At 36.9% G+C, this 25,861-nt stretch overlaps 1 protein-coding gene across 2 annotated transcripts in view; it reads right to left on the bottom strand.

Moving 5' to 3' along the window:
• Nucleotides 1-4,810: 4,810 nt before the first annotated feature.
• Nucleotides 4,811-25,861, bottom strand: part of LOC144972269 (uncharacterized) — a 69,188-nt gene continuing 48,137 nt past the window's right edge. Inside the window, exons 5-11 of one of the 2 annotated variants that reach the window (XM_078913343.1) lie at nucleotides 13,775-14,003; nucleotides 11,925-12,117; nucleotides 10,851-11,084; nucleotides 9,639-9,773; nucleotides 7,835-8,038; nucleotides 6,832-6,904; nucleotides 4,811-5,480 (exon numbers count right to left, since the gene is read on the bottom strand). In XM_078913343.1, coding sequence (XP_078769469.1) covers nucleotides 5,298-5,480; nucleotides 6,832-6,904; nucleotides 7,835-8,038; nucleotides 9,639-9,773; nucleotides 10,851-11,084; nucleotides 11,925-12,117; nucleotides 13,775-14,003 — 1,251 coding nt within the window. In that variant the 3' untranslated portion in view covers nucleotides 4,811-5,297. Of the gene's footprint in view, nucleotides 5,481-6,618; nucleotides 6,905-7,834; nucleotides 8,039-9,638; nucleotides 9,774-10,850; nucleotides 11,085-11,924; nucleotides 12,118-13,774; nucleotides 14,004-25,861 lie in introns of those variants that run through there. The other variant, XM_078913342.1, reaches the window with a different exon arrangement.

The following is a 25,861-nucleotide window of genomic DNA, read 5'->3' as shown; positions in this document are numbered from 1 at the left end:
GCTTTTGTTAGATTGGGGATGGCCGAGGCCTTTGTTAGATTGGGGATGGCCATAGCCTTTGTTAAATTGGGGATGGCCGTAGCCTTTGTTAGATTGGGGATGGCCGTAGCCTTTGTTAGATTGGGGATGGCCGTAACCTTTGTTAGATTGGGGGTGGCCGTAGCCTTTGTTAGATTGGGGGTGGCCGTAGCCTTTGTTAGATTGGGGATGGCCGTAGCCTTGTTAGATTGGGGATGGCCGTAGCCTTTGTTAGATTGGGGATGGCCGTAGCCTTTGTTAGATTGGGGATGACCGTAGCCTTTGTTAGATTGGGGATGGCCGTAGCCTTTGTTAGATTGGGGATGGCCGTAGCCTTTGTTAGATTGGGGATGGCCGTAGCCTTTGTTAGATTGGGGATGGCCGTAGCCATTGTTAGATTGGGGATGGCCGTAGCCTTTGTTATCGAAAAGCCTGATACTAACCCAAAAATATTCGTCATAAAAGAAGACTGAGATCACACGGGAAAGTTAATAGGCTTCAACAGTCGTGATGTCACTTCCTTCGTATTGACGCATAGTAACTTAGTAACTGGTTCTAAACTATCGGAACAATGGCGGACGCCCTTATGAAATACTTCTCCGATGAGCAGAAAAGTGTATCCCGAGAAGAATAACATTATAAATCTGATCATGTTTTGACTATTATACATTCTGATCACATGACATGTGAAAAAGTTCTAGCCAGCATGAAGAATAAAGAGTACCGATTTGCTTTGCTGCTCGTTGATGGGCGAAAGTGACATCAGACTATTGAATCCAAATGTGAGTTGTAATAGATAGTTCAGCCAATGAAATCACTCGTTCTCTCGAGCCCTTCTGACAACAACTCGGTTTTCACTTTCGTTTGGCAATCATCGTCTTCTGTTGTGACGTAATATTTTGGGCAAGCTTTAAGTTAACGAAGTCCGCGTGATGGTCAAGATGGCAGAAAAGAAGACAAAACAAAATATCATTTTATGTTTTAACACATTCAAAGATGTCTTTTTATTATTAATTGTCATCCATACAGGACCAATATTGAGTAATTATAGGCCATTCATTGCTTGAAACATTCAAATTTTAGAAATTGGTTATAGCAATCATCCTCACTAGAAAATGCGTGTGCGTTGAAATAATTGGCCTTTCATTTATAGATAATGAGCGCTTGGCTAAGAAGCTCACAACATTGCCACCCGGAAGTATAACGGATCAACACACACCACTATGTGTATTCTCAAACGTTTATAGTCATGTTAATACAGTTTAGTGAGAATTACTCATAAACGCGGATGGCAAAAAATAAATAAATAAAATAAAATAAATAAATAACAAAGACCCGAGTGACGTCAACTTCATTCTATTTATAGATACACGACGTCATAGAGGTGACATTGCAGATTCTGCCATCATGACGTCAAAATGAAAGTCCTTCAGAGTAATGAGACCCGTGGTGTCTCGAATGTTAAAGAGACATTTAATACTTGCTTGATCCCATTGGATATGACGCTATAATATTGTAAAATACTTTCCGCCAGATCTATCAGACCCAGCTATTCAAACATTTTTTAATGGTAAGAGTTGTCACTTTTCTTCCCTATTGTGGCTGTACTCTTCATATCCACTGTTCTAAATAAAACATATGGAGATATCCAGGCTGTCATATTTCTGCTAACAAACACAATTTTGAGAGTGATCTCCCTTCTACATAATACCAGTGTGAGGCGATGGGTCAGCAAATGTGTATCATGTTAGGGTGGTGAAGGTACAAAACATTGAATTTCTATTCGTATTCGGCTATGTGGCCTGGTAGGATGACACTCGCCTTCGAATCGGGAGGTCCTGGGTTCGAGCTTCGCTCGGCGCATGGTTGAATCCTTAGAAAAAGCTCACATTCTCTTATCATACTCAGGTGTAAAATGAGTACCTGGCAGTTAACAGCGCTATGTCCCCCCCCCCCTTCTATTTATCTCTCTCTGGTTGCGTCATTACATTATAATTTTCGAGCAGATCATTAAGCACGAATGATGACTCGTGATCAAGCATTTATGGATCTTTTTATGCATGCTTACATCACACAAGAAATAATAGACAAAGAAACATAGGGATGTATTAAAACCGTTTTTAAACGATAGATCACAAATTATATTAGTGCCGGTATGTGGTCTTGTGGTATGACACTCGCTTTCGGATCGGAAGATCCTGGGTTCGAGCCTCGCTCGGCGCATAGTTGAGTCCCTGGACATGGCTCTTTACTCATATTCTCTCACCGTACTCAGGTGTAAAATGAGTACCTGGCCGTGAACAGCGTTGTCTCTGTCGGGAAAAAAAAATGTAATATCTCCTAACAAGCGTCGTGTCTCGTTCAACATGTTACGTGTTGCTGTTGGTGAGGGACCCTTTATAAAGCGCTTTTGAGCACGTTTAGTGGTTATTGCTCTTAATGAAAAAGTTCAAGATTGCCAAAACAAACGTTGCTTGAATATTGTTGATAATAAGGGGGGGTGGGACGGGGGTGTTAGAAGAGTGGATGTTCTGATACAGAACAAGAACTGGTGTCTCCGACTTATTGTACATGGCTATGTATATGTTACTCATCACGCCGATAGGGTTATATTATGTCAGTGAACAGTAGGTGTCGTAGAGTGTATTTAATCTGAATATGAATCTGAATCTGAATCTGAATGTTACACAAAGTCGATTCCATTCTGAGTGTTATTTAGTGTTCGAGAGTAGTGTAGAGTAGAGTAGAGTAGAGTAGAGAGAGAGAGAGAGAGAGAGAGAGAGAGAGAGAGAGAGAGAGAGAGAGAGAGAGAGAGATAGATAGATAGATAGATAGAGAGAGAGAGAGAGAGAGAGAGAGAGAGAGAAAGTGAAAGAGAGAGAAAGTGAAAGAGAGAGAGACAGACATAGAGAGACAGAGAGAGAGATGGAGGGAGGGAGAGAGGGAAAGGAAGAGGGAGAGAGGCAGAGCGAGAGGGAGGGAGAGGGAGGAACAGGGAGAGAGAGAGGGAGAGAAAGAGAGAGAGAGAGAGAGAAAGAGAGAGAGTGTGAGAGAGAGAGATCATGGTTACACAAACTTTTGTGTTTTGGTCCGTTATACTTCCGGATTGCAATGTTGTAAGAAGACCTTAAGTATAACGGACCAACACACAAAACTATGTGTGGCCATAAATTGTTATAGTCTGGATAATACAGTTAAGTGAGAATTACCCATAAACGTAGATGGCAAAAAACAATAACAAAGATCTATAGTCTTGTTAATATAGTTTAGTGATAATAACCTTCAACAGTCGTAACGTCACTTCCTTCCTAATGACGCATGGTAACTTAGTAACACTGGCGCTAAACTATCGGAACAATGGCGGACGCCCGTATGAAACATTTCTCCGGCGAGCATAAAAGCGTATCCAGAGGAACACAAATCATAAATTTGATCATGTTTTGACTTTTACACATTCTGATCACAAGACATATGAAAAGTTCTAGCCAGCATGAAGAATAAAAAGTAATGATTTTCTTTGTTTAGAACCAAGATGGCCGCCGTTGCCGGGCGGCGTGACATCAGACTACTGAATCCAATTACTTATAAACATAAAACAATAACAAAGACCTGAGTTACGTCAATTTCGATCTATCTATAGATAGTATGCTCTTGGCTTCCACCCGGAAGTATAACGGACCAACACACAAAACTCTGTGTAACCTTAAACGTTGTTTATAGTCTGGTTAATACAGTTTAGTGAAAATTACTCATAAACGCGGATGGAAAAAAACAATAACAAAGACATGAGTGACGTCAACTTCGAACTATCTATAGATAGAACGAAAATGACGTCACTCTGGTCTTTGTTATTGTTTTTTGCCATCTGTATTTATGAGTATCACTAGAACCGTGGTCTTCGTAAACTCATGGCCTGACATTGACCAACAAATAACTTCAAGGACAAGTCTTTGGCACAAAAATTAAATCATGAGTTACATTTAACAGTTTAACCAATGAGGTCGCTGTACAAACCTAAAAAATGACGTTAAACTATAATTCCTAGAGGGTTCTAGCGTAGCCATCGTTAACTTATTACCTGACACTGACCAAAAAATGACGTAAAAAGACAAGTCTTTGGCCATAAAAGAAAACCATTTGTGAGTTGTATTCAACAGTTCAACCAATGAAATAACTTGTGTCCTTGAACTCTACTAACGACAACTCGCTAGACGCTGCACAAAACTAAGAAATTACGCCAGACTATAAGTCCTAGAGGGTTCTAGTGTCAGGCTATAGATAGTTCGAAGATGACGTCACTCGGGTCTTTGTTATTGTTTTTGCCATCCGCGTTTTATGAGTAATGCTCACTGAACTGTATTAACCTGACTATAAACGTTCATGGATGTTATGAGCTTCTTAGCCAAGCGCATTCTATCTATAGATAGTTCGACGTCACTCAGGTCTTTGTTATTGTTTTTTGCCATCCGCATTTGTGAGTAATTATCACTTAAGTGTATAAAGCTGACTATAAACGATCATGGTTACACAAAGTTTTGTGTGTTGGTCCGTTATACTTCCGGATGGCAATGTTGTGAACTCCTTAGCCAAGCGCATATTATCTATAGATAGTGTGCGCTTGGCGAAGAAGCTCACAATATTGCCATCCAGAAATAAAACGGACCAACACACAAAACTGTAACCATGATCGTTTATAGTCTGGATAATACAGTTTAGTGAGAATTACTCATAAACGCAGATGGCAAAAACAATAACAAAGACTTGAGTGACTTCAACTGCGAACTATCTATAGACAGAATGCGCTTGGCCAAGGAGTTCACAACATTGCCATCCGGAAGTATAACTGACCAACACACAAACTCTGTGTAACCATGAACTTTTATAGTCTGGATAATACAGTTTAGTGAGAACAACTCAAAAACGCGGATGGCAAAAACAATAACAAAGGCCTGAGTGACGTCATCTGCATACTATCTATATTCTGTTGACGATGGCTCCGCGAGAACCCACCAGGATTTATAGTTTGACCTCATTTTCTAGATCTTTGCAAGGCCTAGTGAGATGTCTTTAGTAGTGCTCAAGGAAAGACGTGATTCCATTGTGTTGACTATTGAATACAACTCACGATTCTTTTTCTTTTGTGGACAAAGACTTCTTTTTTGACGTCATCTTTTTGGTCAGTGTCATGCAAAAGTTAACCATGGCTAAGGTCAGGCCGCATAATGTTACTAAATATAGCGTGTCAGGAAATGGTTCTACAGGTCAAAGGGCAATGAAGGTCAAGGGAAAAGAGGTCCACCAGCATGCCTGCTTCCTTCCACTAACGGTATTTTCCTATGACGGCATTGCTGGACGTTGGTCAGTGGCATGTTGAGGGTTTCTGGAAGGAAGAGGCCCGCTAGCCCCACTGACGTCATCAGAAATCCGTAGAACACGAAAGGCACTGTGTAGTGATATTCTTTCTGGAATGGAAGGAAGTGAAATTAAATTGAGCTTTTATATAACGCAATATCCATTAAACGTGCTCAAATGGTTAACAAAAGGTCCCTGAACAACAGCAACATGACACATATATAACAAGACATGACGCCTGTGAGGCGATATTACAACTTTTTCCCCAACAGAGACAACGCTGTAAACGGCCGGATACTCAAATTACACCTGAGTATGGTAAGAGAATGTGAGTAAAGAACCTTTTTCCAAGGACTCAACTATGCGCCGAGCGAGGCTCGAACCCAGGACTTTCCGGTCCGAAAGCGAGTGTCATACCTCAAGATCACATAGTCGCACGAAAAGAAAAGAAAACTAGAAATTCCCTGTATTAATCTCCAAATATGATTGTTCTTAATGTCTTCTATTAGAGAACACTTAAATGGCACAGGTGACAGTCGCAATGTAGCGGAGCAAAGTGAGTTATTCTTGCTCAAGGTCACACAATTTGGCGGGGAATCTATGAACATCTTGGGTCCCAAGTAAAAACCGTAACAATATGCCACGATGTGTGTGTTTGTGTGTGTGTGTGTGTGTGTGTGTGTTTGTTTTTGTATATATATATATATATATATATATATATATATGTATATATATTTATTTATATATATATATATATATATATATATATATATATATAATATATATTATATATTCAAGTATAATTATGATGAACTATTGGGATCATAATTATACTAGAAATATTTTATAAACAGCTCCTTTTATCAAACAGTTGAGCACTATTAGTTCATGGTTTTTGTTTTTATTATAATTATATATATATATATATATATATATATATATATATATATATATATATATATATATATATATATTTATATAATATTAATATTATATAATATATAAATATTATAAATATAATTATATATTATTTATATAATATATATATATATTATATATATATATATATATATATATAATATATATTTATTGTATTTTTTTATTATTTTTTTTTTTTTTTTTTTAATTTTTTTTTTTTTTAATTATTTTTTTTTTTTATTTTTTTTTTTTTTAATTTTGTAATTTTTTAATTTGTTTAAAAATTTATTTATTTATTTTTTCCAGTCGAACAATTCGGGTAATCAGACCTGCAAATACATGTACACGTCGCTAGCAAGCAGTTGATACAGCCGATTTAAGTCTAGAAAAAAAACCCCACAACAAACAAACAAACGAAAAACAGAACAGAAACAAACTACAACAACAAAAATACCACAAAAATATTTTTAAAACACAACAAAAAATAAACAAACAAAAAATAAACAAACAAAACAAAGTGCATAAGTTCCAAATGTGACTTACCAGGAAGAGGAAGACTTGACATAATATCATTCCACCGGAACCGGAAGCCACAGCCACGCTCACCCCCATTCCTCTGGAAAGTACAAAATGAACTGGTCACTTTATAAAAAACAAAACAAAAAACAAAGCAAAAAACAAACAAACAAACAAAAACAAAAGAAAAACAAACAACAAAACCAAAGTTTCGAGCTTTCATACAGAGCAATGTCCATCCCCCAGCCAACTGCAATTTTAAAGTGTAGGACAAGAATGACGTTTGTATGAATAGAACAGTTTAAATACGAATAATATACCAAATACAGAACGTTTCGGGCCCAAAATCATTCTTCAGCCAATAAAAAACCCCAATTAAAACGTAAATACATTACAAACAACAGATTTTATAAATGTACTCGTATTTACGTTTTTATTATTTATTGTTGTTGGCTGTAGAAGAAATCTGAGCCCGAAACGTTCCGTGTCTGATATTTTTATTATTTTTCTAAGCTGTTCTATTCATTGTTGTTTATTAATGTTTACAGTCCACGGCTTCTATCAGTTTCCTATCACTTTGCCGCTTGTAGGCTTCTTCTACATTATTTTCGGTTTTGAGATATTCGAGCAAGACGAAAGGTTATTTTTCGACATTTTAATTCAAATGTTTTTTTCTGACCAACTGTTTTGTCCGAAGACGGCAGTGTGGCCAGAGGTATGATATACACAAAATGAATAGAACGGCTTCAAACAAGAACAAAATATCAAACACGGAACGATTCGTGCTCAAAATCCTTCTTCAGTCAACGAAAAAACAAACAAACATTGAAAGCATAAAATACATTTGCCGCCGACTCGGTTTTTTAAATATTGTAGACGTCTATTTATGCTTTCATTGTTTTTTTTTGTAGTTGGCTGAAGAAGGGTTTTGAGCCCGAAATGTTTCGTGTTTGGTGTTTTGTTCTTTTCTGAAGCTGCTATATATATATTTGTTTATTAAGTTTAACATTCCTCAGCTTTTAATTCTGACCTGGAGACTGTTGGGTACATCTCTATGGCCAATAGGAAGATGAGCGAAATTGAGGCTGTGACCCCGATCTTTCCAAATAAGGCAATTCCCGTGACGAGTGAGGGCATGAAGGACACGTTCCCGGTCATGTGTAGAATGATGACAGACATGAGAGCAAGACCTGACGCCACGGAGTAAAGGAAAAGGCACCAGCGACGGCCTAAACTGTAAAAAAAAAATTATAATAATAAGATGAGGGGTGGGGGTTGGGGGGGGGGGGGGGGGGTGATGGACAATAAATAAAGATAAGTTAGAAATCATGGAAAACATTCCCTATATTCATATCCTAGGGGAATTTTTCTTCAGGGTATATTCGAAGGGAAAATTGCAATTTACCAAAACATCAGCCTCATGATGATGGTAGTGATGAAGACACTGGTGATGATATTGGTAGTCAACCAGTAGATTTTTTACCAATCAAAATATGGAATTTGTGTCACACCTTCACATGTGCTCGGACAAACATAGTTTGTTGTTTATAAACAATAACGTGAATGAAATCGACCTCTCTCTGACCATTGATATTGTTTATATTATACCGTCAAATGAGTGACTAGTTATCACATGATTTTCTCCATTGCTTTATAAACGTTTACATAGCATTCTATTTTGGTTCTATTGATCCAGCGGTAGAAAAGCGGGTATTTTACTTAGACACATACTATCGATAGTAAATTCTGTGTATAGTCCGTTCCACAACCCGTGTTCACGCGTTGACGTGGATATCTTCACAACCTTCTGATGGATTTTAATGATAATTGGCTCGAGCACTCGAATTGTTAGTGACATTGAGCCGATTTTTTGCATCGGTTACAGTTTTATACTTAAGATTTTTTTTTCGGCATATAAAAAAACGAAGGGTCTGGGATGAGTGAACATTTTGATGTTTTACAATACGATGTGAGACACAGTGAATTCTGTTGTGATAACGATCACTAAACTCGCCCACAGGCTTGACCAGGGGTTTCCATTTCACGAGAGTCATGTGCAATACTCACTATTATTGCCACCTTGAGTTCCAACTGACTCAGCAAAATGTGCACTTTGTACTCATGACACTATGGCTTTACAACCAGGAACTCAGAGGGGAGAGGTCAAATTAAGAAATGTTTATGTCATCTTAATTATGCATCTCTTGTATTTGAAAACTGTGGTCCTTTGAAAGGTTATACTGTACAAAACTTTCATGAAATCTGATGTTAAAGAAGTATGCATTCTGTGATATTTCACATTAATACATTCAAAGCGTCCCCCCCCTTTCCAGCGAACATAATTCAAGAATGGCGAACACGTAGCGTAATCGATGGGTGACCAGAGGGATTTCGTGACATGTATTGTCCGACCCTTATGAGATGTCTTGCTCAAAGGTTGGTCGGGTGTTATGTCTTTGTTAAAGCATTTCTCCTCGTCTTGTCGGAGACGGGCGTAAAAATTCGAAGATCCCCCTGTTTTTTAACATTTATGTCTTTGTCTGAAACATGTATAAGCACCTAACGGGCTGCATGTGTCATCCACTGTATTATTTGGCCATTGACCACGAGGGAAGAGATAATATAGTAAGAACGCCGCCTGTTTTCAATGCTGTGAAGTACTAGATAAATGCTATCTATACTTAAACTATTTCAAACAACCCAAAAGTATTTGCTAAGCTACGCCACTGAATGCAACTTTGTTATGATGACTATGATGATCATCATTACGATGCTGATTACTTTATAATACCAATGAACGATAATACGAGATAACGACTACAGTGGACACTTACCATCTATTAACGATAATAGTAGACCATGTCAAAGGCATATCGACGATAAACGGTAGACAGCCGTCCAAGTAAGGGTTGCCGGTCAAATGCCGGACAAAACTGAACAATGAACCATACACACAGGAAGATATCAACCTGGAATAGGAGTGGCACAGAGACATTGGTCGTGGAATTGATTGGTAGTATGTTTAGTGTCAGATTAGAGATAGTGAGATGGGTAGATGGATAAACCGTGATTAGATAGATAGATAGACAGACAGACAGACAGATAGATCGATAGATAATATATGGATGGATAGATAAATAAACAGACAAAGGGATAAATAGATAGATAGTTAGATAAGATAAATATATAGATAGATTGATAGTTTTATATATATATATATATATATATATATATATATATATATATATATATATATATATATATGGATAAGATAAGAACAAATATAAATAGATAGATTGATAGACAGATTGTTTTATGATTGTAAATTTATTAACTTTATTTATTAATATTATAATTTAAAAAAAACAGCCATCCCAAAAACAACCTATAGTCGGTAGAAGGAACATCAATCTGTATCTGATAATTGATTTAATCCAGAGCTGCCGGCCTGAAATTTCAAAAATTCGTAGTTTCCAGGGGAGAAATAGAAAAATTAACTTTAAATAGCTTAGGAAATAAAGAATTTGCCTTCAGGATGATCCAAAAATGGCCCAAAATCCTGAATACTCTAAGGAACTAAATCTTCCTTCTCAACAAGATTTATTGAATCAAAGAGACGAACCCAGTTCTGAAGCTGGAGACAAACATTCGTGTTTCTACGAATTTTTCGTTGTACTAGGCAGGTCTGTTTAATCTCAAATGTAAATTTATCTGGTAGAAGACTGGGAGCGTCAGCTTACAATTAATTGTACATATTAGATTAAGCAATACTCGGGGGAGGGGAGGGGGGGGGGGGGGTCAAGTTTTATTCTCTAGAAAACCAAGAAAGGTCGGATCTTGAATCCATATCCATTGGGTATAGACCGTTACTCGGGTAAGCTATTTTTATCAACAACACGTGGTCACATTGTACCTGAAATTTCGTAAATATTGAGTAGTGTGCCCAACAGTCTGCTGTCTTGCCTTCCAACCTCAAGCAAACGCGCATCTTAAAATAAGATATTTAACAGATATATAATGTTAAAAAAAAAATGGTTTAGCCTTACCCTGTGTAAACTAGGGCAAAGGTCGACCTCGCAAACGTCAAATTGTAAAATAGGTCAAGGAACGTGTACCGCTTCCGGTGCATGTTATTGACGATGCAGACGCGAGCTTGGTCTAACAATGACATCATTTCCGGTACGGCTGCTGAATTGACGGATACGACTTCCCTGTATACTCCCTCGGCTGCTGGAAACTTGTGATGACATTGAAGCCATCGTAGGGACTCGGGGCTTGTACTGGGGAACAAGAGGGAGAAAATATAACCACGTGACCGACTCTATTTACACAGCTGGTCAAAGTGATACTGAGCTGCTAGAAGTTGTGGACTGAAAAAAGTAAGACACAAAAAGCTTAAAAAACAATAATAAAATAATAAACATGGACCGTTTTGGGCTCAAAACCCTTCTTCAACCAACAACCGCCCCCCCTTCCCAAACAATAGAGACGTAGATACATTAATGTTTGACGATTGAAAAAAACAAAACAAAACAAAACATACGTTGTTCAAATTAGCAGCCATGTGTTGATTAGCTCCACCAGAAATTTTAGATCTCTTTTTGTGTTATCCCTCTCCTTACCACCTGCAGCAAAATCGTCACATTTGTTACAACACGATATATATTTTTTATTATTCAGCTTTATTTTGCACATCACAAACTTTGAAGAACGATGTATGTTTAATTAATAAGAACAGCATCTAACGTTGTTTTGTAGAGAGCTTGTTTGAGTTTAAAAAAAATAAATTTCTGCTGGGTAAATGTGCCATTTTGGGAAAATACTGAAAATGATCGGAAATGAGAAAGTTAATCATTAGAGGAGAAAAAAAGATAAATTTTTCAAAGTACTTGAGGTTTATTTTGCTTGTTTTGGTTTGGTCCAAGGTGCACAATGTATCAGGTCTGATAACCGAACGCAATTATGGGCTTGATTTAACATTGTTGTAATGTACAATATTTTGCGTTGGTTTGAGAGTATTTCCATTACGACAAAGAGACCATGATAATTTGGGTTATCAGACCTACAAATTAGTGCACGTCGGCAAGTGATATTTATTGTTATTTAAGAATGAGACTTACTAGTATGCCCCTAGCAGAGGCAGGGCCAGGCCCCCCGATGACAGGGCCAGCCATCGCCAGTTGGTTGTAATGATGGTTTGCAAAGAGAGGGCTACAGCCCCCATAGTCCACAGACAGGAACACGTACAGGCATCCCTCCAATTGGGGCCCACAAACTCTATCACACTCACAAAGCTGATGACTAAAGCCGCTCCTGAACAGGACATAAAAAATATACGAAATATGAACATTCATATTGCGCAACATTGGCAACTTGAGACGTACCCTATAAACATTATGCGCTTGACTTAAAATCTCACAACATCTGGAAGTATAACGGACCAACTCACACAACTATGTGTAACCTTGAACGTTTATAGTCTGGTTGATACAGTTTAGTGAGATTTACTCCTAAACGCGGATGGTAAAAAGCAATATCAAAGACCTGAGTGACGTCAACTTCATACTATCTGGGATCGTTTAGTCATTTCAAATTTCAATTTTTACAAAAAAAAAAAGTTGAGAAGATTATACTTTATTTTTGATTGGATTTATAGATGAAAAGTTATCATCCAATATAGCATGGTGAAAAGAATATAGATATATAACACAGACGTGAAACAAAAAAAATTAGTTCGTTATTTTTCTTTTTGAGGCGCAACTCTTTAGAAAAAGGAAAATCAGATAGGTTATTTCAATGTGTCCACCTGGTCACTAGCCTTTGATGATTTATCTTGGCATTGAAATAGCTTGTTCTATGTTCTGTTTCTAAAGCGTGTGGAAGAGTAAAATCTATCAAATGATGTATATTTTATGTACATTTTATCATATTTATTTCATATTTTCCAATCTGGGAGGTACATTTAGGGGCTGGGCTTAGTCCCCCCACTCTATCCAGTACATAAAGTTTCCCGTGTCTGGAAAGGCAGAAAACAGGAAAGAGTGATTGTTGCAGTATCAAGTGGCGCTGCTTAAAACACCGACCGTCGCCCTCTTAAACTTATAGATAAAACAAAATTGACGTCACTCACCTCTTTGTTATTGTTTTTAACAACCATTTTATGAGTACTTCTCACTAGATTCTATCAGACTATAAACGTTCAAGGTTACACATAGTTTTGTTTGTTGGTACGTTATGTTTGACTGGCGGATGTTATGAGCTTTTTGGAGTGACACATAGCATCAATAGCCTATTACGTCTTACTTACTTACTTATCCGAACCAGCGACTACCTGAGCTCTTCGGTCTCGTGCCATGACGTAGAAGTTTGACGTCTTTTGTAGTTGTTCCAGGTGCCTATAAAGAGTGTTACTGATGCTTGGATTTGGTGGGAGGAATGTGCATCTCATGTCTTCAAGAGGTTGACAGTCAAGCAAGTGGTGTGTTACTGTTTCATTGGGGTGTTGACATAGGGGGCAGGAAGGGGATGTGTCTTTTGTACTTAAAAAAAAATTGCGTCAAAATACAAAAGAAAACGAAGAGTGAGTTGTATTCAACAGTTCACTCAATGGGATAATTTCCCCCCTTGAGCACAACTAACGACAACTCACTGGGTGGTGCACTCACCTATAGATAATATGCGCTTGGCTACGAAGCTCACAACATTGCCATCCGGAAGTATAACGGACCAACACACAAAACTATGTGTAACCTCAAACGTTTATAGTCTGGATAATACAGTTTAGTGAGAATTACTCATAAATGCGGATGGCAAAAAGCAATAACAAAGACTCGATTGACGTCAACTTCATTCTTTTTATAAATGACAAGTCTTTGTGTAAGGCTATTGATGCACTGCATTTAGGTAAAATACTCTTAACATCCGCCATCGAATCAATAAAAAAGCAACAAAACATGGCATATGAACAAACCTGCAAATCCGACTGCTACAGTTCTCAGTACCATGAAAAGAATCCAGCTGACAGACAGGGCTAGAGCACACTGGGTGGTCGCCATCCCAAGAAGAGACAGGTACAGGGGTCGTCTTCGACCAAAGATGTCTGCCATCATTCCTCCGAGTAAGGCCCCCAGGACCACCCCAACCCCTTGCAGTGTGTAGACCAGTTGTATGAGGTCATTGAGTTCAAAGTTGGACAGAAGCTGGGAAAATGATTTTAGATTGTGTTGGTATCTTAGGCAAATGTGATTGGCCTATAATCACACGTCCACACAAATAAAACAAAACAAAACACACACACACACACACACACACAAATATATATATATATATATATATATATATATATATATATATATATATATATATATATATATATATATATATATATAATCAAGGACAACTATACTGAATAGTAATCCTTGATATATATATATATATATATATATATATATATATATATATATATATATATATATATATATATATATATATATATATAAATATGTGGACATGCCGAGGATTCGTTGTGTACAGAGCAATCTTCAGTCTTTTAATGGGAAAGCACTCATACAATATTATTTGACGTTGGATATTACTGAGTTATTTCCCGTTGACCAACAACTGTGAAAAACAAAAAATGGTGATGTTATGATTTCATAATTTGGCCTTGGGACAAGACTCATATCGTGCAAGCAATCCTCTGTTAACTACCTTTTTGTGTTATAGATCGATGAAGGAATAAAATTCATTCATAAAACTGTCCATTGTGGGGACAATGGTTTGCACAATACTGGAAATAAAGTTTCCGATCAAAACTCAACATTAAAACGAATAGTGCATAAACGGAAAGCCATTACCGATATGCAGACGTAAATTTAAACCAATCACAAAATCGGATTTTTAGCTTGCTGCTGAGCTTAAAGCCCGGCAACGGGCATAAACAACTCGAACAATGTCGTCTGCCTATCGAATTCCAGGCATCACGATCTCGTTTAATTCTAAAGATTCTTGCTACAAACCAATAATTTAGGCTAGTCTGTCTTATAAAAAAATCATAGGAACTAACCGATCAAAAATTGGTTAAGAAAGAAAAGAAAAAGGGAAGTGTTATAATAATATTTGGCGTGTGTATCAGATCAGCATCTACGCTACAACACCACACTTAAATTTACAAGATATGATATTAGAAACCATCGCATAATTCACACCGTCAAATCACACTTATTTCCATCCTTCAATTTAACACACCATCGATATACATCTAAGTGATATTTGACTTAAAAACACAACAAGATATTTCTTCATTAGACTAAACTGATTGAGATAAAAAGTTATTACCAACCATGCCGTTCGGAAGCAAGAGTTTGCGTTCATATCAGCGATCTAACAAGATTGAGATGTTCCACGTTTCTAACAATGCAGCAACAATACCAACACACAAAACAAAATAACCCCGCTTAAACAACAAAGACAAAGAAAAACAAAACAAAAAACCCACTAAAAACAGAAAGTCAACGATAACTAAAAAAAACTCCAACAAACAACCCCCCCCCCCCCCCCCCCCCCCACAATATCTGCTGTCACCGAAAGGAGGAAATGCCGAAGTTTTGTCTTGTTGAGAGTTCATCGGGCTTTTCAGGGGAGAGTAACCATTCAAAAACTTATTGGTCATTGGGTATTACTGAGTTATCTTCCTTTGACCAATCCTTTGATCGTTGAAAAAAGATTATATTAATGATTTTGTCATGTGCCTTTGGGACAATAGTCATATTATGCAACTACGTGGCAACCCGTTTGTTGGCTAACTTTTTTGTATTAAAGATTGATGTAGAAATAAAATTCATAACATGTAGACTTATTAAATCTCCCTCCCGGGGACATCGGTTTGCTCACGACTTGAGAATATTTCTCATCCTAGCTCAGGATTAAAGCGAATAATAGAAGGCAAGCGTGGTCGAGGGCGAAGAAGGACAAGCTGGCTTGGAAATGTCGCAGCGTACGTAGGAAGCCCCATAAATCAATGTGCGAAACTCGCAGATGAGAGAGAAGCTGGCGAACCATGATCTCCAACGTCGTGTCCGACATGGAACAACGGTAAGGTAAGGTAATGTGAAAACGACTGGCCATTACAGATATGCAGACGTAAATTTCAACCAATCACAAGATCGGATTCTTTGTTTGCTGCAGAACTTAAACCCCAGCAACGAGCATAAACAATTCGAACGATGTCGTTTGCCCATCGAAAGTAAGAGAGGATTTTAGTCTGTTTTAATTCAAAACATTATTACTGCAAATTCATAATTTAGACTAGTCTTTTATACAAAAATACAAAAAAGGCAAAGTACGCGATTGAAAATAAAGAAAAGGGGACGCTTTACAAAATATTTGGCACGTGCACTACACCACACTTAAACTTACATTATGCGATACCATCACTCACAACGCCGCATCAGACAAATGCCCATCCTTCAACTGAACACACCATCGATGTATTTCTATGTGTCGATATTTGAGTTAAAAACATAAAGAGATAAGCTTACTTTAAATTAGACTTAAATGATAGCGATAAAATAGTAAAATCAATCCATGTCATTCGGAAGCAAGAGTTTATACACTCAAAGTTGGAGAGCAAACTAGATTGAGGTATTCCGCATTTTTGGACAAAATAATCACAGTCTGCTGTCACTGAAGAATTTTGGTGGTAGAGATAGTGGAACCCTATGAAAGTCTATAATGAGTCGTATAACCAGCGACTACACTCACTATATCCACTACTACGTACTACTACTACTACTACTACTACTACTACTACTACTACTACTACTACTGCTACTACTACTACTACTACTACTACTACTACTACTACTACTACTACTACTACTACTACTACTACTAGAGGACGTGCCGAAGTCTCGATCACCCTTTTCATGGGACAGCACTCATACAATACTATTTGACTTTGGCAATTACCGAGTTATTTCTCTTTGACCAGCAGCTCCGTGAAAAAGAAAAATATTGGTGGTGGGCCAGATCTGATTTCATTTGCAACCTCTGTGTGCCACCGTTTGTATTAAAGTTCGATGAGGAAATAAAAGTCATTCATAAAACTGCAGACTTTTCCTCCATTGCGGGGGACATTGGTTTGCATTAGACTGGAAAAAGTTTTCGATTCCAACTCAAGATTAAAACGAATAATGCGAAAACGAAAGGCCATTACCTATATGCAGATATAAATTTCAACCAATCAAAAGATCGGATATTTTGTTTGCTGCTGAACTCAAAACCCTGCAACGAGCATAAACAACTCCATCGATGTCGTCTGCTCCTCAGATTTACTACCACGAGCGCCAAATGTTTTAGTCTCGTTTAATTCTAAATATTCTTGCTACAAACTTATAATTTAGACTAGTCTGTCTTATAAAAAGTATATGAAGAAAGAGGACGTGCCGATGTTTTGTGGTGAACAGTGAGATCATCATCCTTTTAATGGGACAGCACTCATACAATATTTTTTTTTTGTCCTTGGCTATTACTGAGTTATCTCTCTTTGACCAGTAGCTCCATGAAAGAGAAAAAATATTGTTGGTGGGCCAGGTCTGATTTCATTTGCAACCTCTGTGTGCTACCGTTTGTATTACAGATCGATGAGGAAATAAAAGTCAATCATAAAACTGCAGACTTTCCCTCTATCGCGGGGACATTAGTCTGCACAACACTGGAAAAAAGTTTCCGATTCCAACTCAATATTAAAACAAATAATGCGAAAACGAAAGGCCATTACCGATATGCAGATATAGATGTCAACTACTAATGTCAACCAATCAAAAGATCGGATATTTTGTTTGCTGCTGAACTCAAAACCCGGCACCGAGCATAAACAACTCGAACGATGTCGTCTGCCCCTGAGATTTACTACCACGCACGAATACAGTTGTTTTAGTCTCGTTTAATTCTAAAGATTCTTCCTACAAATTTATAATTTAGACTAGTCTGTCTTATAAAAATTGTATAAAATCCCTGATCATAAAAAAAAGAAAAAGAGACGTATTTGGCGTGTGTCTCTCAGACCAGAATCTATACCACACTCACACTTAAATCACACTGCCGCATCACACTTATTTCCATCCTTCAACGTAGTGACACGGTGACACACCTCCGATATAGATCTATGAGTTGACATTTGACTTGTATTCATGAAAAGATATGTCTTCATTAAACTAAACTGATTGAGATAAAAAGTTAAAACCAATCAGGTAGTTTGGGAGCAAGAGTTTGCGTTCAAAATCAATGATGAAACAAGTGAGAAGTTCTGCGTTTCTGACAACAACCAACAAAAACAAAAAAAAAACTCCACCGAACAACAACAAGAAAAACAAACAACAACAATTAAACAAAAAACTAAATAAACAAAACAAACAAAAACAAAAATGCAACCAAAACAGGAGGAAGAAATGTTTTATCGTGTTAGAGCGATCATCGAGCGAGCACCCATTCAACTTTTCACCACTGGTCGTTGGATATTAATTACTGAGTTATCTCCCTTTGACCAGATCATTGGTAAAAAAGAATAATAAATTTATTTTGTCTTTGGGACAAAACCTAGGTGTTCTAAGTACCCAGATCGAATATCCCGAGTCACTTCTCCTTTCCTCCCGGCCATAAACTAGGAGTCTAGCCGGTTTCAAAATTCAATCTGGGTATTGAGTGTTAGTTTTGTTTTTAATCATTTTGTATTTGGATCTTATCAAATTCGTTTCTATGTTGTGGAATATTGTACAAGTGTGATATTATAACATTGTTGCATACTTTTAAAAATCATTAAAATTTTTCATCCATCAATCACAGCGAATCAGCTGCGAAAGTTCAAAATGTCCTGTTAACAAACATGAAAGTGAAAGCTGATGAGCAAAGCGGATTTTTTAAAGTTAAAAAACTAAGAGGGGGGTCTCTTTCCTACTTTCGCTCAGCCTTTTCTGATGGTTTTGATTTTACTTTAATCTGTCATCATTTCACCGTTTGTACACGACCGCACCAACTAACGCTTTATCGAAGTCAACATTCCTTTCGTGAGGAATGAATTGAATCAGTTAAATCTGCAGTTATTTAAAAAATAGGAACAGCAATGGCCTTAGTCTTACGCTAAATAGTTTGTTTTCAAACAAGTTCCCGAATATGTTGCAGAGTTAAGATGATTGAGATGTTTTGGTTAGAGAATAGAATATGACAATGTGCTGCACGTCACAATGTATTTCTTTCCTCATTGAACAATTTAAAAAAATGATTTCCTTTGCCACAAAATAGCAAAAAATGAAAGTTGAATGAAATATTCTCAAACTGTTTAATTTCAACTACTTAGGGAGTAGTGCAGTTTTTTTTGGGAATTTAAAATAATGAGAAACAAAGGGGGACAAAAATAAATTGGTGTGTGGTTGTTTGATCTCAATCAATGCAAAGCCTTGAGAATCATAATCTTAGGCTCTTAAATATTTAACTAAACCAACCATTGTCACCAAAAACAGGATTTTTGTTGTGTGTGCTCTTCCATAGCCGTCTAATCTATCCCTCAAGTTAAAATAAAAAGTGGTAATGATTATTTTCGATAAAAAGCCAATAGAACCGGATTCTATCCCGATTTCTATAGCGTGAAACTGACATTATCAATTGCTTGCTATAGGTCAATAGTCTATCACAAAGTACTTTTTGCCAGATGTCTAATAGATCCAGATACCCACTCACTGTTGGGTGGATAGGCTGGTCAGTCTGGGTCTTGGTCCTTTTTTATGATGTGAAGTGAGTGTTCAACTAAGATATCAAGACCCTCACTAAAGTAAACAATATTTAATTGATCTTACCCCCCCCCCCGCCCACTTTAAAAAATATTAAGAATATACGATGATATTTTAGGAAGCTTTGTAAAGTACATGATATGATCTGATCTGATTAAAAATACTTGAACCTCTTTCATAATTCATGTAAGATTGGTGTACTTTGAAATCTTCTTGTTAAACTCATACTCAATATAAAAAAAAAGAAATATTATCCTGGCGAATGACATACCTCAACTTAGAACTGTTTCAGGTCATAAATGCTATTTATGCAAATTCAAATAATATAATTATACATTTTTGGGTTATAGAGTGATTGGCCTTAATCATATTCCATCAGAGATTGATCAGACACTTTTATTTTTGTTTTTAAATGCTTCAAAAGTTTCGTCGTGTATAAATCAAGTTTTAATGGGAGAGCATTGATGAACGTTTTCAGTTGTTGGATATTACTGAGTTGTCTTCCTTTGACCACTAAACCTGCATTAAAAGGGACCATTATTTTTTTCCCCTCATGGAGCTACCGGGTCAATACTTAAATCTTGCATTTTAGTGTCAACTCCCTCGTAATTTTTGTGTCATAGAGCGATGAAATGGTATCATTCATTTATAAATCTGCTGACTTGTTATTCCATCACGGGGATCGTTTATATTTACATGAGTTGAAAAGTTTACGATCGAAATAAAAGATAATAACAAATAATACGAAAATGAGTGGCCATAACGACGAGTCTTAGGTAAATTTCAACCAATCGCAAGATCGAATTTAATTTCTGTTTGCTGCTGAATGTAAGGCCCGGCAACGGGTATAAATAATTCGAACACGTCTGCTTTATCAAACGTCAGGCATGTTTGTATTTAACAAATTCTAAAGAATATCGCGAAGTACTAACAAGTTACACAAGTATGTATTTAAAAAGTTAAATAAAATAATCGTTTGAAAAAAAAGAGCCGCTTCAGACAACAATGATTGGCTTTTGTCTCAGACCTACAACACACTTTAATTAAACGCGATGTGGCTGCAACATTGAATACCATCACATTCCAGATTCCAGACTCCCTGACTTGCCTTCAGTCTTCAGCCTAAATTACCACAGATATACATCCGTTTGGCAATTGGTATGCTATCTAATATTAGACCGCAAACCATCAAAGGTGAGTTTTATTCTCTACAAGACTTATGATATTGGTGAAAAATTCAATCCCGGCGTGTTTGGAAGAAAGACTTTTCATTCAAAATCCGCGAGCAAAATAATGAACGAAGTGCTTATTCGCAGTAGAGTACTGCGAATAGTGATTCCACAGAGGAATCACTATTCGCAGTAGTAGAAGCGCTCTCCTATCTCTAAAAATTTGTCGTTGTCCCCTCGTTGAACACAACACTGTATTTTCTGTTCAAAATGGCGTGTTGTCGAATGGATTGAAGTTGAATGAGAGTGTGTTAGTTTGAGAAGGAGAAAAGAGGAAGGATGATTGAAACATTTTGTATGACTTAGAATTGAAATTTTGAACGTTTCAACTTTTGCTTCAAGTCTGAAACTTCACAAGATCTTGTTTTTTATTTTGTTTTTTTTGTTACCCCAATCCAATCCAGGAAAATTTCCTCGTCCCCACCTCTCCAACTTGATAATTCGTTCCCATATTGAAACCTAGCAGCTTATCTGTCAAGATTACTTTAACTTTAATGAGAGTTCCGTTCCCGCTTATTGTATTATTTACAGTTAGTTTGATATATTTTATAAAGTTCCAGGAATTTCTCTCTCTCTCTCTCTCTCTCTCTCTCTCTCTCTCTCTCTCTCTCTCTCTCTCTCTCTCTCTCTCTCTCTCTCTCTCTCACTCTCTCTCTCACTCACCGTTGCTCGAGTCATATCTCAGTGCTCCTGCAAACAATAGAAGTTACTATCAAACTACCTCTACCACGACTGCTACAGCCACCTCCACATCATCATTACTACTACTACCACAGCAACCTCCACATCGTTATCAAAACTAGAGCAGCCACCACCACCACCACCTTTACATCGTCATCATCACTACAACCATCACATCATCATCATTACTACTACCACCACAGCTACCATCTCCTTATCAAAACTACAGCAAACTGCTACCACCATCATTATCCTTATAGTCATCATCACTACCACTACTTCATCACTTACACTACCACTACAATAACAACTACCACATCAACACCACCATCACAACACAACAACAGACACATTGCCAACGAAATGCAAAATAATAAAAATAGTAATAAGTTAAAAAAAAATAAAATAAATGATAATAATTAATACATAAAAAATTAGTAATAATAATAATAACAATAATAATAATAATAATAATAATAATAATAATAATAATAATAATAATAATAATAATAATAATAATAATAATAATAATAATAATAATAATAATAATAATGTATTTTATTTATTATTTGTGTCCAATCCTCTATACAATAAAGCTCTAGGCTCGAAGGCTCCTACTGCAAATAACTGAAATGAATGATATATCTACTAGTTGCAGTACTACTGCAAATAACGAATACGAGGAAATCACTTCGCAGTACTACTGTGAATAGAGGTGGCCAATGTATAAATTGAAGTTGAAGTGTTCGGCATCTCAGACCAAAACATTTTTTTTTAAAAAGAAAGAAAACAAACAAATAATTAAAAATAAAGAAATAAAAACAAACAAAAATCACAAACAAAACAACAACCAAATAATAGCTAAAAATCACCCCCACCCCGCAAAATGATTAAAATAAAGATAAAAAAAAAATACAACCTGAACAACAATCAAAACAAAGCTTAGAAATGAAATATAAACATTTTTATGTCATAAATAAATCCTGACAAACAACTCATAAATTAAACTGAGAACCAAACAAAAACAGTGAAAAATTACCAATCATGGGTATGGACATTTTTGAAGCTCTACAAGAGAGAATTTAATATGTCAGTCATGTCACACATTGTGTCAGATGGATTTGAGGGTCTTTAATTAATCTTTAATCTTTCATGATTTTGTAGACTGGTTTGTAAATGTTGACAAGTAAAATGAATGACACCTGAACCAATGAAATCATAGTTTATCAGAGACTTATGAATGATTGTTATCATTGTTGCTTTTATGATTATTTTTTGTCATTAATATTTCATCTATGAACTTTGTACAATTATGATTCATTTGGTCATGACCAATTTTCAATTACCAATATTTTATGATAGTATTTTTCCATTTTCCATTGCTTTATTGATACATTTTTCCTTACATTCCAAGTTGTGTAAAACTGTCTGTGAATGATACAATGCAAGATATATGAGATTCTGTTTAATATAAACTATTGTATAAGGCAGTTAAAGGATAACTCCTATATTTATTAAGCCTCTAGTAATATTATATAAGATAAGATAATTATATACAGTGGCGTGGCATGCTCACAGTATAAGGTGGTGCCAGGATCGGAAGAAAATGACTTGAAACATGCTATATTTGGAAATACAAAAGAAAGGTAAAAAAATAAAGAAAATATTTACTCAAATAAATAAGAGGCGGAATGTAACATCTCTCAGTTTTATTATTATTGTTTTAAATACTGTAATCCATTCATTTTAAAAAGATGGAACGGTGCCAGGCACCAAATCAACCAATATAGCCACGCCCCTGATTATATAAAGTCTTTGATGTGGCAATATAGCTAGATGAGAAAGGCATTATCTATAACATGATTTCATATCATAGGTATTAAATGCAGATAGATTCACACCCACTCTCATCCCTCTTTCTTCCTCCCCCCACCCCCTCTCACCCTTCTCACCCTCCCGCCTCTCTTTTCGCTCTTTCTCTCTTCCCATGTTTGTGTGTCGGGGTTGGGGAGTGGGGGGAGGGGGTTGGAATGAAATAAAGAAAGAGAGAGAGAGGGAGTGGGGAGAGATGGAGATAGAGAAACATCGAGAGAGAGAGAGAGAGAGAGAGAGAGAGAGAGAGAGAGAGAGAGAGAGAGAGAGAGAGAGAGAGAGAGAGAGAGAATGTGTGTTTGGGTGTGTGAGAGATAGATAGAGAGAGAGATGTGAAAGAAAGACGCTGTGTTGTGTGATATATATATATATATATATATATATATATATATATATATATCACACAACACAGTGTGTATTTGTTTGTGTGTGTGTGTGTGTGTGTGTGTGTGTGTGTGTGTGTGTGTGAGTGAGTTCTAGGCCTTTACCTAAATGACTACCGTGTTGATTTGTGTGAACTTGTAGATGGACAGTGAAATGTCAATATGCATGGACGGGTGTGTGGACGGATGGATGGTTGAATGAATGGACGCATATATGAACAGATGTATGAATGGATGCAGCTATGTGGTCTTGTGGTATGCTACTCGCTTTTGGATTGGAAGGTCCTGGGTTCAAACCTCGCTCAGCGCATAGTTGAGTCCTTGGAAAAGGCTCTTTACTTACATTCTCTCACTGTACTCAGGTGTAAAATGAGCTGTTGATTAGGAACCCCTTGTAAACGCTTTGAGCACGTTTGTTGGATATTGCGCTGTATAAAAGCTCAATTTTAATGGATGGATGGATGAATGAATAGTTGGATGGACGGATGGATGGATGGACTGACGGATGGATAGAGGGTGGATGGATGGATGGACAGATGGATAGATGGATGGATGGCTAGATGAATGGGTGGATGGATGGATGGATGGATGGATGAATGGGTGGATGATAGGATGGATGGATGGATGGATGGATAGATGTTGAAAAGTTCTTGAAAAAGTGCAATAATATAAAGAAGTGCCATATGAAGTTATCTCGGCATTCAGCTCTCCAACACAAATTGAATGCAAATTGAATTTGGAGAGGGTACAACCATAATATAGTATAATCTCATAATGCAATCTTATCATTCTCTTAGTCTTCGACTGCATTTGCGTTGCTGGTGGTTCCATGAATTATCGGAGAAGACTGTGCGACTTTCACCTCCTGAAATTGAATTTGACACTCATTTCCCGAGGGCATGTCGTCATGGAATGAAGGCGAAGTTTATGCCAATCCAAATTTATGCATGGGCTTAATAATCATTGGCTTGGTATTCGGCAACAAAAGGTCTTTTTTTGTTCTTCGATTTGGCCAGAAATTTGATAAAATAAATGAAAAGAAATATGAAAAGAATGAATAGATACATTCTCTCTTTAATTTTTCCCAAGGGGTATTTTTTCTCTAGGGTCTATTTCGAGAAAATACCCAGAGATAACTCACGTGTTAGACACAGCTTAACGTTGCCAAGTCAGCAATAGAAGGAACAAAATTGACGTCACTCACCTCTTTGTTACTGTATTTAGCTAGCCAGCAGTTCTCACTAAATTCTATCAAATCAGACTATAAACGTTTAAGGTTACACTTGGTTTTGTGTGTTAATATGTATTATCCGGATGACTGATGTTGTGAGCATTTTGGCTAAATGCACTGCATCAGTAGGGGCTAAGTTTCTTGTTAAAGGAAGACAAATGAGATGCTAAAGCGGGACTTAAACCCGGGTCTTTCAGTTGGAAGCGAAATGTCATAACCGCTAGATTATCTCGTGCCTATTTTATATAACTTCAATTATCGACGAGTATAGATTGTGAACTTGTTACAAATTGGTAAATCTTAAAGTTCAAATAAGTGTGTATGTGTGTGTGTGTGTGTGTGTGTTTCAAAGAACTCTCAGGTTTGTTTCTATTGCAATTTAAAAATCATCATAAATTGTCTAGATTTGGATTAATTTTTTTTATCAGAACAAAAAAAAAAAAAGGCTTTTTGTCAGTGCGAGCGGCGCAACATGTAGCAATTTGTATTGGAGAAATTGGAATAGCGTTGGTGAAGATGTTGACCTTAGGGTTGGTTGGCGGGATGGGATGGCTACTGTTGCATTGTACGTTAAGGAAGATTTTTAAGTATTCGTTCAGAGCCAGTAGGCTCATGGAGCCGGAGTTATTCCCGGTTTCTATAACATGAAACGGACAATAGCAATTGGTTGCTATCCTTTGGATAAGACGCTAAGTACTTTCTGCCAGATCTAACAGATCTAGATACCCATTCACTGCTGGATAGACAGGGGAAAGGGGGGGGGGGGGGGTGTGTCTCCCAAAAACAGTTTCGACTGCACCCGGGATTGGATTGAATTTGGTCCAATGTGCTTGTGAAGCAAGTGCCCTACCAATTAAGGTATTTGGGCCCACTGTG

This window comes from Berghia stephanieae, chromosome 5, assembly GCF_034508935.2.
Source record: "Berghia stephanieae isolate SIO BIC M18660-M18661 chromosome 5, UCSD_Bste_1.3, whole genome shotgun sequence".
NCBI lineage: Eukaryota > Metazoa > Mollusca > Gastropoda > Nudibranchia > Aeolidiidae > Berghia > Berghia stephanieae.
Note: the sequence above shows the minus strand (reverse complement) of the source record. Positions and strands in the feature narration are given on the sequence as shown.